Source organism: Paramormyrops kingsleyae, chromosome 6, assembly GCF_048594095.1.
Source record: "Paramormyrops kingsleyae isolate MSU_618 chromosome 6, PKINGS_0.4, whole genome shotgun sequence".
In the NCBI taxonomy this organism is placed as follows: domain Eukaryota; kingdom Metazoa; phylum Chordata; class Actinopteri; order Osteoglossiformes; family Mormyridae; genus Paramormyrops; species Paramormyrops kingsleyae.
In genome coordinates this window covers 5,137,616-5,154,972 of record NC_132802.1, presented here as the reverse complement: position 1 = coordinate 5,154,972, position 17,357 = coordinate 5,137,616, and the positions used below count along the sequence as shown (strand labels likewise).

General features: G+C 45.8%; 1 protein-coding gene across 5 annotated transcripts in view; it reads right to left on the bottom strand.

Moving 5' to 3' along the window:
- megf6a (multiple EGF-like-domains 6a) overlaps positions 1 to 17,357 on the bottom strand; it is an 84,805-nt gene that overhangs the window by 6,430 nt on the left and 61,018 nt on the right. For 4 of the 5 annotated variants that reach the window (XM_023841472.2, XM_023841473.2, XM_023841475.2 and 1 more), the window contains 16 exons: positions 16,882 to 17,010; positions 16,416 to 16,544; positions 15,424 to 15,558; positions 14,680 to 14,814; positions 11,843 to 11,968; positions 9,377 to 9,508; positions 8,453 to 8,581; positions 7,701 to 7,832; positions 7,266 to 7,394; positions 6,519 to 6,647; positions 6,000 to 6,128; positions 4,370 to 4,498; positions 1,622 to 1,750; positions 1,178 to 1,306; positions 548 to 676; positions 330 to 461 (listed from right to left, as the gene is read on the bottom strand). In XM_023841472.2, the coding sequence (XP_023697240.2) occupies positions 330 to 461; positions 548 to 676; positions 1,178 to 1,306; positions 1,622 to 1,750; positions 4,370 to 4,498; positions 6,000 to 6,128; positions 6,519 to 6,647; positions 7,266 to 7,394; positions 7,701 to 7,832; positions 8,453 to 8,581; positions 9,377 to 9,508; positions 11,843 to 11,968; positions 14,680 to 14,814; positions 15,424 to 15,558; positions 16,416 to 16,544; positions 16,882 to 17,010 (2,082 nt within the window). The remainder of the gene's footprint in view (positions 1 to 329; positions 462 to 547; positions 677 to 1,177; positions 1,307 to 1,621; positions 1,751 to 4,369; positions 4,499 to 5,999; positions 6,129 to 6,518; positions 6,648 to 7,265; positions 7,395 to 7,700; positions 7,833 to 8,452; positions 8,582 to 9,376; positions 9,509 to 11,842; positions 11,969 to 14,679; positions 14,815 to 15,423; positions 15,559 to 16,415; positions 16,545 to 16,881; positions 17,011 to 17,357) is intronic. The other variant, XM_072713465.1, reaches the window with a different exon arrangement.

Below are 17,357 nucleotides of genomic sequence, written 5' to 3'. Positions count from 1 at the left end.
ACAAACTTCTCCAGAACCCCAGCATCAAAACAACAAATACCAGCTTCAGAAACAGCTTCTGTCCTCCAGCCATTGAGTGGACTGTGACCGTCCGTGGAGCCTGCATATTATCGCACTGTTACTGCACTTTATCAGTCACTTTATAGCCATATTGTCTAGTTTTCTGTACAATCTGGCACTATCTGCATTGCTTTTTGCTGTCCAGAGTCTCTCCGTAACTGAGTGTGGGTGTTTGAGCAGGCGTTCCAAAGCACCTGCAACGTATGGCCAAAAAAGACCTTGAACCCTGAAAGGTGGTACCTGCCCCGGGGATTCTGAGGAGGACTCACCTTGGTTACAGCGCTTGCCATGGTAACCGGGAGCACAGTAGCAGAGCCCAGTGACAGGGTGGCACAGCTGGTTGGCCTCAGAGCACTGGCACACCTGGTTACAGTTCAGGCCATACGTACCAGGGAGACACGCTGCGGAGAAGCAGGAGGTGATGAGGCCATGATGAAGCCCCCCTCCCCACCCCAGCAGGACAAATGTGTGGGTCACTATCGCTCACTCTGTTCACAGCCGTTCCCAGTGAAACCAGGGGGGCAGCCACACTCGCCGGACACATGGTGGCAGGAAGTCCCCGGTGGACAGGAGCAGCGCCCCCTGCAGCTCTCCCCGTATGTCCCGGGCAAGCATGCTGAAATGTCAGTCCAATGACAGTCAAACAGTGCGGAGAAATAAACATACTGCAAAGAAAATCTGCTCCAATGCAAATTCGTGAAATGCAAAAGAAATTAAATACTGCTGAAATGCTAATGTGCTGAAATAAAAACATGATGAAATGGCAACGAGCTGCAATGAACACATTGTGAAATGCAAATGTTCAGAAAAATAAACACTCTGCAATGCAAATAAGCTGGAATGCCAAAGTGATTAAATATATTCACAATGAAATGCTAACACGCCAAAAAGCTAATGTGATGAAATGCAAATGTGCTGAAATGCAAAAAGTGATAAACAAAACAGTCACACCAAAAAAGCATGCAGAAATACAAAATAAGCATTTTCAAATTCAACAATGAACATGCTGAAATACAAATGTGCTGAAGCACTGAGAGGTTAAAAACAAATAAAAATCCTGCTGAAAATATAAACTCTGAGTTCTCACAGGCTAAGTGGGGGGGGGGGGGGAGCTCACCTCTGTCACATAGTGGCCCCCGCCAGCCTGGGGGGCAAAGGCAGGCCCCAGTGATGTGGTGACAGGTAGCATTGTGCTCACACTTGCACGGCTGCGTGCAGCCCGCCCCAAACGCGCCAGGGGGGCACGCTGTTTATATGCAAACAGACAGATCCACATGCTAACATTAGTTATCATTCATGCTGTGATTGATAAATACAACATTAAATGAATTAAACCGATAAAAGCAATATTTGGAATATTAAGATACTAGCAAACAGCTGGGGACCCTGAGCAAGGCCATTAACCCCCAGCTGTTCCAGGGTCCGTCTATCTCAGGAAGAAAAGAACGTATCTGTCTTTGGATAAAAGCGCCTGCTGAATTAGTGCGAAGCAAGCCAGAAGGTCCCTGGGACCCCAGAACCTCCCATCTTGTCACTTCTGCGTGCAGGAGTGTCCTCTCACCCCTCTGACAGCGTTCTCCAAGCCAGCCCGGCCGGCAGGAACAGCGGCCGCTTCTGCGCTCGCAGTGCGCCCCGTTCTCGCACTCGCACTTGTGTTGGCAGTCTGCCCCGAAGTGACCCTCGTTACACTCTGCGGGGGCACAAGAGGTGAGCGCGGCCAAAGGCCCCCATGGGAGACCGACATGCGTTAGCTGCGTTTATCATTCTCACCATACACTCTCCCCGCTTTCAGTCAAACCGAAAACTTCAATATAAACACTTTCACATACTTAAAAAGCTGAAGAATCGCTGGCCCGAATTTAAACTATTTCCTGGCACCAGAAAAGACAACGATATTTCTTCTCCTGGGAGCTGAACTGCTAACCTCTTACAAGGAAGCCTAATTTTTCCACCTCAGGCTGCCATCTACACCGGATGTAAGAAAAGGTGGGGAAACACCTCATTTGGCACCTGCAGAGAATGCTGAGTGTCACTGGGAGCTCATGCACTGTGACGGGTCCAGGCTCCATCCAGGACGCTAAAAGCCTCTAGCAACTGGAGGAGACCAAACAGCTTCACCCTGTCTCATTAAGGAGAGGCCAGGCCGTTAAGAGGAGCAGCCCGAAATTTCTGGTTCACAGGAATATTCATGGTTCCCAAAGAGCCTCTGCTGTCACAGAAATATGTACGGGTGTGTTAGGGGAAATGGACTTTTAATTGCACTATAAAGTCAAGAGGTGCTGACAGCAGCTTTAAGGGCCACCATCTGAAACCACAGAAACGATCATCCCTCTCACAGTGGAGGGTTCAAGCCTACATTACGTAAAAGAGCAAAGAGCCGACACCCTGGACATTGAGGCTGCTGTACTGTCTGTCCTGCCTCATGCTGGCTTCAAATTTTCCTTTTCTTATTGGGCTGTTTTTAACAACAGGTGCGATCAACCGAATAAAATTCTCTAAAGAAGAGCAGGCACAATTTGGCACCGATGACATATGACGCCTTAAAATGTTAGCTGTATATCATGTTTATATATCTTAGTATTTATCTTCTATGTATTACTTTTCATTTGCGCTACAACCAATGACAACGAAGTTTCAGCTCAGCATTTGAAGCTGACAACGATACCTTGACTTGATAACGGTGCCTCTCTACTTTTGTAACAAGAGCTTTCTCTGTTGGACTATCCTCCCGGCAAGCTGAGTGCCATTAGGCCGAGATACAGACACAGGTTCCCACGCCCGGCAGAGACGATCCCTAAAGGTGCTTAAAACATAATCCTCGGAATCTATACCATTTTAGCAGAACGTCAGCCAAACAGCTAATCACCATTTCGGTGCACTGCCTACGCAGGGTCTCCAAGGCGAACGTTATTTGCTTATTCAGATCCCACCCACTGTCCACGATTGGCTAACTTAAATGTGACACCGCAGGATTGGTCAGCATGACTAATTATGCAGTTACCGGCATGCTTTGCGTGTGTATTTTTTTTGTTTATAGTAAATGTCAGTAACCGTGTAATATTTGCCATGCAATGTGTGTGTGTTGTTAGCGTGTAACCATGAGTGTCGTGTAAATTGTTGGCTTCCCTGTCTGTGCCACAGCTAGTATTAGATCAGCTATTAAGAAAGAGAGCAACTTACTGTACATTTTTTAAATTGCTATCATTTCCTTTATCAAGACGACACGCACTCACCACATTTGCGCTGTGTATGTGGGTCTGCTGCAATGAAAACATTCTGTGCCCATTCTGCTAGGGTTGTGGCGTGACATAAAACGAACACGGTGGAGGTGACAGATTGTTCTTGCTGACGTGTAAGACTTTGCTTTCTGCGGATGTCATTTGAAGTATATGGCCATCTTAAAGGCATTTTTTAGATCAGCCTTAAACTTTGTCATCAGATCATTCGAAGAAAATCTTAACAGCCTTGACATTTAATTTGGCTTAACACTTACATCTAGCAGTTATGGTGATTTTCCTTTTAATTTTTCCTACTTATGGCAATAGGTGCAAGGAATGGCTTAAAAATAGAGGAGACTTGACCAAACATTTGTTTTGCGTTACTTCTCTCAAAATCGTGGCTAAGGAACTTTCCCAAGCACTGGACAAAAAGGCAGATTTGCACACGCTGCCCATCCAGCAGTCAAGCCACCCGAGGCTTTGGCTCCAGTTGAGTGCAAGAAGTTTCACTGTAGCCAACACAAACATCCACGGCCTTTCCACTCCCCCACCCAAGTAGCCTGTTTCATCAGACGACACCTCCTGAAGTTCTGCTTGGGCCCTCAAGCCCAGCCTAGAAGACACAAACTCTCCAGCAGGGATGAAGATGGAGGCTTCGGAAGCAGATGACCCCTGGCTGCACCGACTGTCAATCTGCTGCTTTTCGAGCTTAATGTGAACAGCGCAGGGGAGCCGGCTTCAAGATACGTGCCACTTCGGAGCCGGGAAAAAGGCTAGCATGTTTTTGAGGGTCAAACACTCAGGCTTCCTGCAGAAAGTCACAGATTCAAGTTCCCAGGAGAATCCCTGCAGTTGTACCACTTTATATTGAATAAATACAAGTTAAAAATGAATAAATCATGGGCTATGGTGGAAGGCATGGAGACCTGCTTCTAAATGTGTAAGTAAGTAAGTGAACTTTATTGTCCTTCACACGATACGACAGTATGGCATAACACTGTTTCACTGCTAATGGGCGCCAACTGTATAACGATGGATGTGTGCTTGCAAACATCTGCAAACACGTATGCGATAGACGGGGAGGTGCTCACCCAGTTCACAGGCCATGCCGGTCCATCCGTCGGGGCACGAGCAGCGGCCGCTAACCCGATCACACGCTGCCTTGTTCTGGCACAAGCAGTGCTGCTGGCAGCCTGACCCATAGAGACCACCTGGGCATTCTGGGAAAACAGTTTGGTGCCACAACCAGACACAGATCATCTGGAGAAAAAATGTGCTGAGCTACCAATTCCTGTCTAGCAGAGCACTTCAGAAATACACCATATGGGCAAAAGTACTGGGACACACGTAGTAATTACAGGAATCGGACACTTAAGCCACACCCATCGCTGACATACAGGTGTATAATTAAGATCACAGCTATGGAATCTCCAGCGTGAAACAATGGCAGCAGAGTGGGTGGTCATGCAGATGTGGCGAATCAGCCGAGAACCACCATTGGACTCCATTGGATACTTGGAACAAGTCGATTCTCCACATTTATGTCCTACTGGAGCTGCCCTGCTCAACCGCAAGTGAAGTGATGGTGAAGTGGAAACATCTGGGAGCAAGTTCAGCTGCGGGATGGGGGCCGCCTAAGCTCACATAAAGGGACCTGATCACCCAGCATCAATACCCAACCTGATCCCACCATCAATGTTCCAGCATCTAATGGAACGCCTTCCCAGGAGAGTACAGGCTGTTATAGCAAATAAGGAATAGCCAAGTTCATATTAATACCCTTTGATTCAGAGTGAGATGCTGGACAAGCTGGTGTCCAAGTTCTTTTGTCCATGTAGTTTCGTTTGGTGTGTTTTTGCTTCATGTCTCGTTAACGTTGCACCATGAGGAGCAGAATGTGCCCTGAGTGTGACTGTATGACATTAGCAGGCTTGTCTGGTCGTCAGTCACTCAGGCTGCACTTACAGGCTATAAAATGGATACAACTGAAGATAGAAGGAACACAGCTACTTCCACTGGCTCTCTGGAAGCATTTTATTCCATCAGTTCCAGACTGTGCTGGTCAACTGCAGCATGTGCTGCCTGCTCTCACGCATCTGGCGTGACACTCACACTTTGAAACTCTCACGCTCACGCAAGAAAGCTTACAGCAAATCTATATTAGTCCATTATAAACCTAAAATTAGCTAATCAAAAGTGGTGGAGTAGTTTACAAACCCTACAGACTATTTACAAGGTAACAGAACTGTGACATGCATGTGATTGTGTGTGCAGGCTTGTCTTGAACTGAGAATCTCACTGCAGCCGGCTGACCAAAGTTGGCAGGCTTATAACTCTGGATTAGCCAAGAAAACCAAACAGTTTCAGCAAGTCATTCTCCAGGAAGCCAAATTACACACACACAGATGTTTGTATTCATATCTTTGTGGGGACCGTCCATTCATTTCCACTCCCAACAATGACGACCTGAACCCCTATCCAGCCATAAACTTAATGATAAGCAACCAAACAAAATACAAGACTTTTAGTCTTTTTAGTTTTTTCATTACGGTTATGATTTTTATAAAATCGAGTTTCCCCTTGTGAGGACCCAGAAAATGGTCCCCACAATGTCAAAATAAGAGGTTTTTATGTCCCCACAATGCATACCCCACATGTATACCTGGACCACATGAACACACACACACGTACATACACACACACACAGAGGAGGTCAGTCACCTTGCTGGCACTTTGTCCCCATCCAGCCGGCTGTACACTGGCACTCCCCGGCCACTGGCTCACAGCTGGCATTGTTATGGCAACTACAGGGTAGGATACAGCCGTCGCCATAGAAACCCGGTGGGCATGCTGCAGCAGGTAACACAGGCAGACACAGCAAAATCACGCTTGGCATGATGCTTCCTAGGGAGACCCGGCTGTCCTCAATGAAGACCCATCCTCAAAGTGAGAGGCATGGCAGCCTCTCTATAAGACATGGGGTTTAAATCCAAAGAAACTTAGCATCCTCTCCTATGGGAAAAATGCACTCAGCCTAGAGTAACAGACGGTACTAACAGATGCAGCTGGAGCAGTATGTAAAAACCTAAGCAGAATATTACATGTTCTAGGACATTTATCATTATACCTGGATGCTTAAACCATATCACACTGTGTTAATGCCAGCATGGGCATCTGCTCTGTGTCTGACTGTAACAGGTAAACACGGTGTGCTTGGCGTTCATAGAGGGTCAGACTTACGGCTTCCGCAGTGCAGGCCCACCCAGCCGGCAGGGCAGCGGCACATTCCGGTCACGTGGTCGCAGCGGCCGCCGTTCAAGCAGTCGCATTTCTGTTGGCAGTCGAGCCCGTAGAATCCCGCAGGGCAGGCTGAGGGCATCGCACGGGCACACAAACACACGCACGCAAGAAGCAGCACACAGACACATGCAGGTAACTCTTAGCCGTGTTTGCTGGGGCATCCACTTAACTTCCACCTCCAGATCTCAAATCACTACTAAACATTTTTTGTTTGTGTTTTTTAAAAAGATGAGTTTGCAATAAAGGTCACGTTTTTCACATTTTGCTAAACATGTCCACATGCACGCAAGCATAAAACACAAATTCGTACACACACGCACATGTGACGTATTAGGCTACGAGCAACGCCGACACGGACTGTGAGCGAGAGCGTGTGCTTTTCATATCCTGTGTCATACTGATCTTGTAAGACCACTGCACACGTATTCAGCATGGGATTAAACAAGGACGACAGGTGTGAATAATCACCATCTTCCTGTCAATTACACAGGAACCAGAATACGGAATATTCGGTATTTCTGTCTACAGTTCATTTGTTAAACACTAATCAAAAGAGTATGAGGCTCACCAGTCTGTGTATGACAGCTGAGATGCAGTACAGATTGCTTTATGAAATCTGAATCAGTTTGTTTTTTGCTACAAACTTGGTACGTTTTAGGACAAAGGTTCAGTTTCAGCTGGCCTTACGCTTTTCACAGTAGGTGCCGGTCCAGCCCCCCAGGCACGCACAGGCCCCGCTCACGGGGTCACAGGCCGCCCCGTTGTCACACTGGCAGCGCTGACGGCAGCCCGGTCCGAACGAGCCCACGGGACATTCTGCATGGGGGGGAAACACCACGCAGAAGGCCTTAGGAGGCACAGACACAGAGCAGAGGACACCAAACCACATGGATCCTGACTGACTTATAACAGCCGCTTATTCTGCCTGGTTCCTAGTAAAGATCTGGACTCACCATTCAAATCTAATGCACATCAAAAGTGAAAACTGCAGAAATGTTCAATCAAAAAGTGAAAAGGCACATTTACAAATAACTTTTAGCTTTTTGTTTCATAAACCCAGGTGTGTGTATGTACAGAATATTACCATGCATGGTGAGATCCGCCCCCCACCAACGCACATACTCTGATCACAGCGCCCCCCGGTGAACCCGGCCTCGCAGCTACACTGTCCGGTCACTGCGTCGCAGCTGCCGTCCCCCGTCCCGCAATCACAGCGGTTGGCGCAGTCCTTCCCCCAGTGCCCAGAGTCACAGGCTGCCACGACAACAAGGAGAGGCGAGAGGCACCCATGTCACACGCTGCTGACCCTGAATCTGCCTGCAGAAGATGCCCTACACTGATGCAACAAATGGAATGGAATCGCTCTGGATAAAAGCATTTCCTGTATGCAGTGGTGGGAGAAAAGTGTTAAAACCTCCAAACAACTAATCGTTTACAGTGCTGCAGCTATTTTTTTAGTCTTTACATTTATATATATACATATATACACACACACACACACACACACACACACACATTTAATGCTCCTAAAAACACCATGTTTGAACTAGTGAAGTTTGGTATATATTTGGTATATATTTCTATAAATTATATTTTTTAATTTTGTTTATTTCAGTTTGTTTCCTTTTATTTATTTTTAAAATTTGTAGCATTTTTTGGAAAGTACACAGTTTCATTGTACATGTACTATAACAATAAAGATTCTATTCTATTCTATTCTGTTCTGTTCTAATCACCGAAACAGCGGGTTCCGCTATGTACTGGGCCAGAGACCCAAACATAAACACACACAGCTGTGAAAAGCAGCATGAAAGCAGGAGGCTGTTTTAAAGCCTGGGGCTCCGCTGGCTGACGGGAGACTGAGCGGGACGCACCTCTCCTGCAGTCGGAGCCGGTCCAGCCTGGGCCGCAGGCGCAGTGCCCGCTGGCGTGGTGGCAGCGGCTGTCAGTGTGGCAGACACAGTGCAGCTGGCAGCCGTGACCAAAGCGTCCTTCTGGGCAAACTGCAGACATGGGACTTCCTGTTACTGGCCAGTCTCCGCCCCTGGTGTATTAGCAGCGTTTCACAGTGGAAAAGCTACAGTATCGTTATCACAGGGATAATGCCTACTGGAATCACTGGTATACTGGGAGACATATGCATGGGTATTTGGGGTGAATGGGCAAGTGTAAATTTCATACTGATGTGCTACTGAAAATATGGTAACACTTTCTGTGATGCCATGTCTGTTAGAATCTATGATCACATTCGTGACACATTATAATACATTCATAAAGCATTATGAACATGGCTATAAATATTTATAAAAAGGCATAACAAGTTATAGTCATGTTTATTATGCAGTATGTAAACTTTATGAAGCTACCATCTATAATGAACTATAAATACCTTCATAATGCAATACAAAGCATCCTTAATTCTTATATTGACCATTATAATGCATTATGAAGGTATCTATAGTGCATTATAGACAAGAGCTTTATTGGCACTTATGAAGTATTATAATCAACACTATGACTGTCAATAGTAGACGCCCTAATTCATTATTAATTATTATACAAACCATTATAATGCATTATGAAGGTATCTATAATGCATAATAGATGACAGCTTCAGTGTGTTACTGAATATACTGTAAAGAAATGACTGACACGGCCACTTCAGACAAATACTACCATGAAATATTCTCCTCCCATTCTGTGCGAACAGTGAGGGGCAGTTAGACAGACGAGAGGAAGGTGAGGAAGAGGAGCAGATAAGAAATGGGTGGGAGGCTCTGATGGTGGCAGCGACTCACCATGCTGGCACTGGGTGCCCATGTACCCCGGCAGACACTGGCAGGTGCCATTGCGTTTGTCACAAAGGGCCTGGTTCTCACATGCCAGGCAGAGCTCCCGGCAGCCAGGCCCCCAGTGTCCCTCCTCACACTCTGCACAGGGAGACACAAAGCAAATGGCACACAGGTACCAAACTGGTGTCACAGCTTCAGGCAATTTGCCGGATGTCCACCAGAGGGCGACAGTCCAAACCCCTCGATTTCTAGAAGTCTGCAAACAATCAGTTTCCTGCTCCTCAGGATCTCATTGATTTCACCTGTCTTGTTGACTTCCCTATGCAACCTCCCCCTGTTCTACAATCTGTGTTCAGGTTCGAACCAGTGTGGCTTGATTCAGTTATTGAAGTCAGTTCTTGATCTCCTGAAGTTTCGCACTGTGATCATTGTCATCTTCTGTTTGTCTTTTTGGTCACAGTTTTTTTGGGTTCGGTTTGAACACCTTTCTACTAAATACTCGCAGTTCTTAATATACTTTCCTGCATTTGTTGTCCGTAAGTGACGCCAAGCTGTGACAGTATCCACACTAAGCGACTTTTTCAGATGACTCTTGGCGCGTGGGCGCAACCGCCTCAAGGAACTTTCTGTACTTCGAACCTGGAATGTTTCCAGAAATCATCTGTTGACAGCGAGAAAGTATTAAAATTTAAATGCAACTATCCTTCCATCCATGCAACTGCCACCTACTTGGCTAGTTTTGGGGTGGGGGGGGGGGGGGGAGCAGGGGGCATGAGGTCGGGGTCCCCTTGATGGGAAGCCAGTCCAGTGCAGGGCTATGAATATTTATTATTACTTATTAACTAATTTTCACTGGCCTGTTAAGACACTACTAATGTACTGGCTTATAATGAATGATACAGTGGTCTTATGCATTATTATTTATTATAATATAATAAATGATTACTTTGGTATTTGTTCCAATTTCATTTTTAATGGTTATGGACTGATTTGTGCCATCAATCATTCCCAGTTAAGTACATTCCTCCTTCAAACATCACTACGATAAACAAAATATTGGGAAGGTAGAAGGCCATTTACAGGCTTGTCAGTAGTTGTCATCGGCCTAATAATAACACACATCTTACAGGTAGCAAAGGCAGTTTCCCTTCCTGGAATTTCAACCTTCTGTTCATAAGGAGAGTTTTTATGACCAACACTCTACCAGCCGCCCAGCATCCTCTGCCAACTATCCACATGAATTGTAAAACCTGCTTAGAAACTCCTTTTGAATTTCCCATGCAGAACTGAAGCCATCGATCAGTCTGCTTTCAGGTCTTCTTGCATGAAGCAGCATATTATACCAGATCACAGGCAGATGTCCGAGCTGTGAAAAGCAAATCTAAAGCACCCCAAACACAATATAGTAATAATTCTGCTTTATTCTGAGGCCAGTCCCTTTTGTTTTCCTGCTGTGGCCATGCATACCTTGGGGAGATATTAGCAGTTTCACTTTAGCTCATCAATGTTTTTACTTGGTCAGTAAAATTAAATAAATCCCAGCTGCCTTTGCTGTATCGTGACTGAGCCAATCACAGAGGGCGGCTTCTGATGAAACCCTGCTGATCTGGCAGAGAATGTATTACTGGAGACCAATGCCAACACCTTATACCCAGGCTTCAAAGGGAGATGGCTGCTATCATGTATCAAAGGTTAGATTCCAGGCTCCATGGTCTCCCCAGCAGGTAGATGAAGCTTCATCATGGTTCCATGCGAAACCATACATCTCGACAGCCAGAAAGCTTGCTGGGAGTAAGCACTGAAACTGCTGCCTAGGATTAAAAGGCATCTGCATGGATGCTTCAGCAAGATACTTGAACAGAAACTGCAGGATATCCATGTAAATCGTGAAGCTTCTTTTCATTATAAGCTTGAAAAACTTCTACCAAAATGCATCTCAGGAGCTTAAAGGACTGTTGGCCACAGAGGAGCTCAGCGCGTGTCTCTGCCAGCTTTCCATGCTGGTCTAGTCAGTTATATGTCCTGATGCACTCCAGACTGCATTATGGGTTTATAAATAATCAAATCATGCTAATAAGAACCGGTGGCTTTTGCTAAAGAAAGAGGTGAATCCAGCTCAGGGTACGGACTCTCACACCATCTCCCTGTGCTCAGATTCTCTACTTTTTTCCGTTTCAAACACAGCCGACATTCAGCACAATGTCCAAGAGAGTAATTACGCCATAACGGAAAGTCATTAAAAGTGGATACAAGAACGAAATGTGGAAAAACATGTTTCGAAAGTGGTAGGAACTTGGAGGCCTGTGCGGAACCACATTGCTGAGTGTGATACACAGAGACCTTTGGCAGGTCAGATGCAGCTTTCGGGAGGAAGAGCTGGACTACAGAGACTCCAGGCCGGCACTCTGCCAATCGCTGCCCAGAGACTCCAGGGCCGGCACTCTGCCAATCACTGCCTTTGCGCCTACTTACCTTTCTCACACTGATCTCCTTCCCTCCCGGCAGGACAGTGGCACTGCCCAGTCACAGGGTCACACGGAGCCCCAGAACACTCGCAGGACTGGGTACACCCTCTCCCATAAGTCCCCATGGCACAGACTGTAAAGACAGGAGAAGGCATACTGAAAGAGCAAATGGACCAGGAAAGAGCCCGATGGAACATTATCAGAGTATTACTATTTAATTTTGACGACTTTCACGGGACGGGAAAAACTCAGAGCGACCCCCATTTGCTGCACAAATTGCATAAGGTAGCAGAGCAGAGGGGCAATGGGAGGGAAGTGGGCTAAAGCTGAAGTAACAGGAGGTCAAGAGTGGGAACAATCATGGTACCACCGTAGAAAAAACGGGCAGGGGAAAGACTGCGACTGTGTCCCAAAGTAGGGGCTGCATCCTTCCATATCCCAAGATTCATTCCGCAGAGGTAAAGTGGGCGTGTCCCAACTAGGTGATAGGAGCTAAGGGCGGGAACAGCTAGCAGCGCAAATATAAAATTACCCATAGTCCCATTTTAACTGTATTTGACTCTCCCTGCCGGCCCCTGGAGGATGGGCTCCCCCTTTGAGTCTGGTCCCTCCCAAGGTTTCTTCCTTCTGGGGAGTTTTTCCTTGCCACTGTCGCCTATGGCTTACTCACTGGGGGCTTTGGGTGGGGATGCTGTAAAGCGCTTTGAGACGATGGAATGTTGTGATAATGCGCTATACAAAAATAAATTTGTTGTTGTTGTTGTTGTTGATAGCGCTTTCTGTCCAACCTTCAAAGGCCACACCTTCATAGACCACGTCCTTCGAAGCCTGCGGCCGCTGAATTCGGACACAGCCTAGGTGCTGAGGGCGAACGTAGCCAAAAGCAGCTTTTAACTCTACACCCTACATTCAGTCTCTTGACCAGGTGCATCGATCACTGAAGAGCTGCAGCGGCAGACCGGAGCGGCAGCAAGCCGAGCGCTAACGAGCAGCACTACCTGCCCGCCGCCAGCCTGTCACTCTAAACACATGGCAGCTGCAGCACTCTGACCACCTAATGGCTTCCAGGCGACGCCGCCGGTCTGCCAGCTCCGAGCCACTCTGGAAGCATCCCTCCCCGGTCCCGGCTGGAGCACGGCTCTCGCCGCTTAGTTTGACGTTTCCAAATTTCCAGAGTGGGAGGCATATTAGAGGGATGGGGAGGTCAAGGGAGGACAGAGGCCCAGCTGCACGCTGAGAACCTGAAAGCCAGCTCAGGCTGGTGTCGCTAAGACCTGAATAGGCTCCCCGAACAGATAACATCTCCAGGTCCTGCAGAAAGCATTGTGTGATCAGACCTTCAACATCAGTTACACGGCAGACGCTGACACTGCTGAAACACTATAATATTCATCAAGGAACAAGGTTACTAGTGACAGTGAATGTAAATGTATTCTCTACTTAAGTATTTTACTTAGTCGGTTTGAAATTTGTCTCATTATAATGTCTTTAATTCAGATTTTAAAATGAAAAACCTTATTTAAATAAAAAATGAATAAAGATGCCCCCTTGTTTGTTACAGTCAATGAGGTTTTTCATTCCCATGTGGTTCTGGGGGCCATGTTTGGCTTAGCAGGTCAGGCTACAGTACTACACTGGTTCAAATCCCCATGTCAGCAAAGTGATGTCATTACCGGGCCCTTGAGCGAGGCCCTTAACCCCCAATCGCTTCAGGGACCAGCTGACCCTGCCTTCTCAGAAAAACCAACGTCACTTTCAATAAAACCATCTGCTAAATGAATTAAATTTTAAATCTACTTTTAAGACAGTCATTAAATCAAAGTAAAGAAATTAAGTCATTTTACCAGCTGTTTCGCATAGATTGGCTGTTTCGCCAATTCCTCATTTAATACACATCTACCAGTATATCAATCTGAATCTTTCATGTTGTTACTTTCAGTCCATTATTAGTGATTACTGAGCTTGTTATGTACATTCTACAAAACACTGGATTTTTAAAACAAACAAAGGACTTTTACAATGAAGAACTGAAAAATTCATTGAGTACACTAAGGCTACATTCACATTACCAAACTGAAGTGACTCAAATCAGATTTCTTGCCTGAATGTGACTCTGATTTTCTGATTTTTTTTCACACAAATCTGATCTTTTCAAATCAGATTTGAGTTACTTTGATATGAGGTCCTAGATTGGATACGTATCCAATTTAGGGCCATGCAACATGAACGAGCATCGGAATTGGAATTCATGTGGTTTTTTTGCCTATATGCATGTGCTGAATGTGCAGATTTTTGGTCGATGGTGATGCAGATGACTCATGCAAAAATGTATAAATATGCTCATGTGAAGCATTTTGGAGGACAGATATATACACATTACAAACAGATACAGGTCACAAGGCATCCTCTGTCCCCTAAAACACACGGACCTCAACACCCACTAAACACCTGCAGCTCATTTAAAATGTGTTTTGCGTATTTAAATATTTAGTTGTGTTTGTTGTGAACATTGTAGCAGTGTTTGGAAACTGGATAATTAGTTAATTAGTACTGTGTTTGTGAATTGAGCACAGCTGTCTTTGGGTCCTGTTTTCTCTCACAGTGTGTAGCATTCAGGCATGAATTCCCTTTGTTTCCTAGGATGGTCGATACTCCTGGAAAATGCATGTTGTCCTATAGTCAATATGTTTTCCCTACATATGTAACAAATATAATTGTAATGGACAAATATCATTGTAATGAACTGAGATAAGCTAATAAGTTTGCACCCCCCCCCCCCCCCCAATGCCCACAGAACTTGCGTCAGGGGGCAGGCACCAACCGGAGGGATTTTGCAAAACTCACCCTGGTCACAGTGAACACCCCGCAGACCCATGGGGCACTGGGGCTGACAGTCGCCGGTCACATGACCACAGGGCACACCGGCAGGGCACTCGCATCGCCGCTTGCAGCTGGCGCCATAGAAACCAGCACTGCACTCTGTGGGGGTGACAGATCCAGCTGTGCTTAAATCACACAAGCGTTTGATGTTCCCGCTCTGTTCTGACATCTATTAAGTCTTTACTCAATTTTTTTAAAGCACGATGGTACATCATAACCATACCCACATACCTTAAACAAATGGAAATGCTTTACAGTATCTGCACCTTCATTATAGACTCATTATGCATTCATAAAACATTCAGTGCACCTTCATAATGCATTCATAGAACAGCCATAAGCCATATGTCAATATACCTTAACATCCTAACATATAGTACCTCAATAACTTTAATACACAATAATAACAAACATTACATGTTTAGACAATTATGTTTATTATCATATAATGTTTGTTATTAATGTATGTTAAAGCTGTTAAGGTGTTAAGGTGTACTTACATGCTACTTATGAATGTTCTACGAATGCATTATAAAGGCATTATGAAGGTGCTGTTAATGTAAATTGTCAGCTCTCAAACCTAAGGATTGCACTGTACGGGCCTTGGCCATTTTTAGTGTATAACATCTATTCGTTCATCTTACTATTCCATGCAGGTTCAGATTGACTCATGGTGTGCAGGGTGATCAACAAGGAGGCATCACCAACCGTCTTTGCATGTGTTGCCATGGTAGCCTGGTTTGCACTCGCAGGTGCCATGGCGACGGTTGCAATCCAGCGTGTTTTGCTGGACACACTTGCACTCCTCTGAGCAGCCTGGCCCGAAGGTCCATTTGGGGCAAGCTGTAATAGGGGAACCAAGCATATAAATAACAAGTATTGTTCATGAACCATTTGCTGAATCTTTTTGACCCCACTAGATGGCGCTCTCTGTTAAAAAAAAAGGGCCAAACGCAAGCGTCATTTTGTCCATCAGTAGTACAGTAGAATTTGGAACAGGAAAGGGGCAAGATGAGATTAGTGGTTGGAATGGAGAGGCGCAGAGTAGAGAACAGCTGAGTAGAGATTCCCCATAAAAGCCATCAAATGAGCCATGTGTGTCTTGCGTGAAAAGAAACAGTGTTAGGTTTGGGTGCGAGGACACTGACTGCCAGCAAGAGACAGAATATGACAGGAAGTGGGTGGAGCCAAAGAGACAGAATATGACAGGAAGTGGGTGGAGGCAAAGAGACAGACTATGACTGGAAGTGGGTGGAGCCAAAGAGACAGACTATGACTGGAAGTGGGTGGAGCCAAAGAGACAGAATATGACAGGAAGTGGGTGGAGCCAAAGAGACAGAATATGACAGGAAGTGGGTGGAGCCAAAGAGACAGAATATGACAGGAAGTGGGTGGAGCCAAAGAGACAGACTATGACTGGAAGTGGGTGGAGCCAAAGAGACAGACTATGACTGGAAGTGGGTGGAGCCAAAGAGACAGAATATGACAGGAAGTGGGTGGAGCCAAAGAGACAGAATATGACAGGAAGTGGGTGGAGCCAAAGAGACAGAATATGACAGGAAGTGGGTGGAGCCAAAGAGACAGACTATGACTGGAAGTGGGTGGAGCCAAAGAGACAGAATATGACAGGAAGTGGGTGCCAGTGTCTGAGGTAAGGCCAGAAAAGACAAAAGCTGGTGCCGGCTCACATGCAAACTTACGCAAGTGACAGAACCTGCCGTACAGCCCTGGGTCACAAAGGCAGGCCCCGTAGGTGTGATGGCAGCGCCCGTTGTTGGCACAGTTGCACTTCTTATTGCAGTACTTCCCATAGAGACCCTTTGGGCACCCTGCGGACCGGGAGATGCTGTTCATGGAACCAGTTAGCGAGTTGGCAAAAAAATGGATACAGAGCTTATAAAATCAAGACAAGTAGACCACCAAAAAAGATCCAGACAGGGAACGCTGAGAGACCTCATAAATTTATGGTCATGGTTACAAATAGCGAAGAATAAAATTTGCCTCGTGACGATTGTTAAAAATAGCACATGTCCATTTATAGTGAATGACAGTCATGATGCTTTATTTCCCGATATAAAATTCAACAAGTTTAAAACACACCTGAACAAATACGGCAAAATGGTGCAGTAATTTAACGCGTTTTGGGCTAAAGCCGGCGATTGTTACCATTCTCACACAGGTCACCAGTGACCCCAGGGGGGCAGTGACATGACCCCGTCACCGGGTCGCACGTGGCACCGTTCCTGCACTTACAGGAGAAGGAGCAGTTCCTCCCAAAAGTGCCCTCGGGGCAGGCTGTGCCAGAGACAGAGGGTGGGGTCAAGCCACGCAAAGGATTGTGGGTCCCGTCCATTTGGGATTAATGTTCATGTGAAATAGCATCTTTGAATAAACATGTCTTTTAAACCACACCATAAATATAAAAAGTGATTAACGTTAATTTATAAACGATCAGTGGACTTTTAATGAAGTTAAAATGTGTCTTCTGTCATATAATTATATTGCTGGGTGCAGTGTGAACTGAAATGTATTATTTACATTTCCTGATGGTATGGTAAAACAAATTTCAATTTCACAGCTGAAGAATAAAGTCATAAAAATAATGTTGTAAAAGGTGAGATGACCAGGATAAGTGTGTGGAT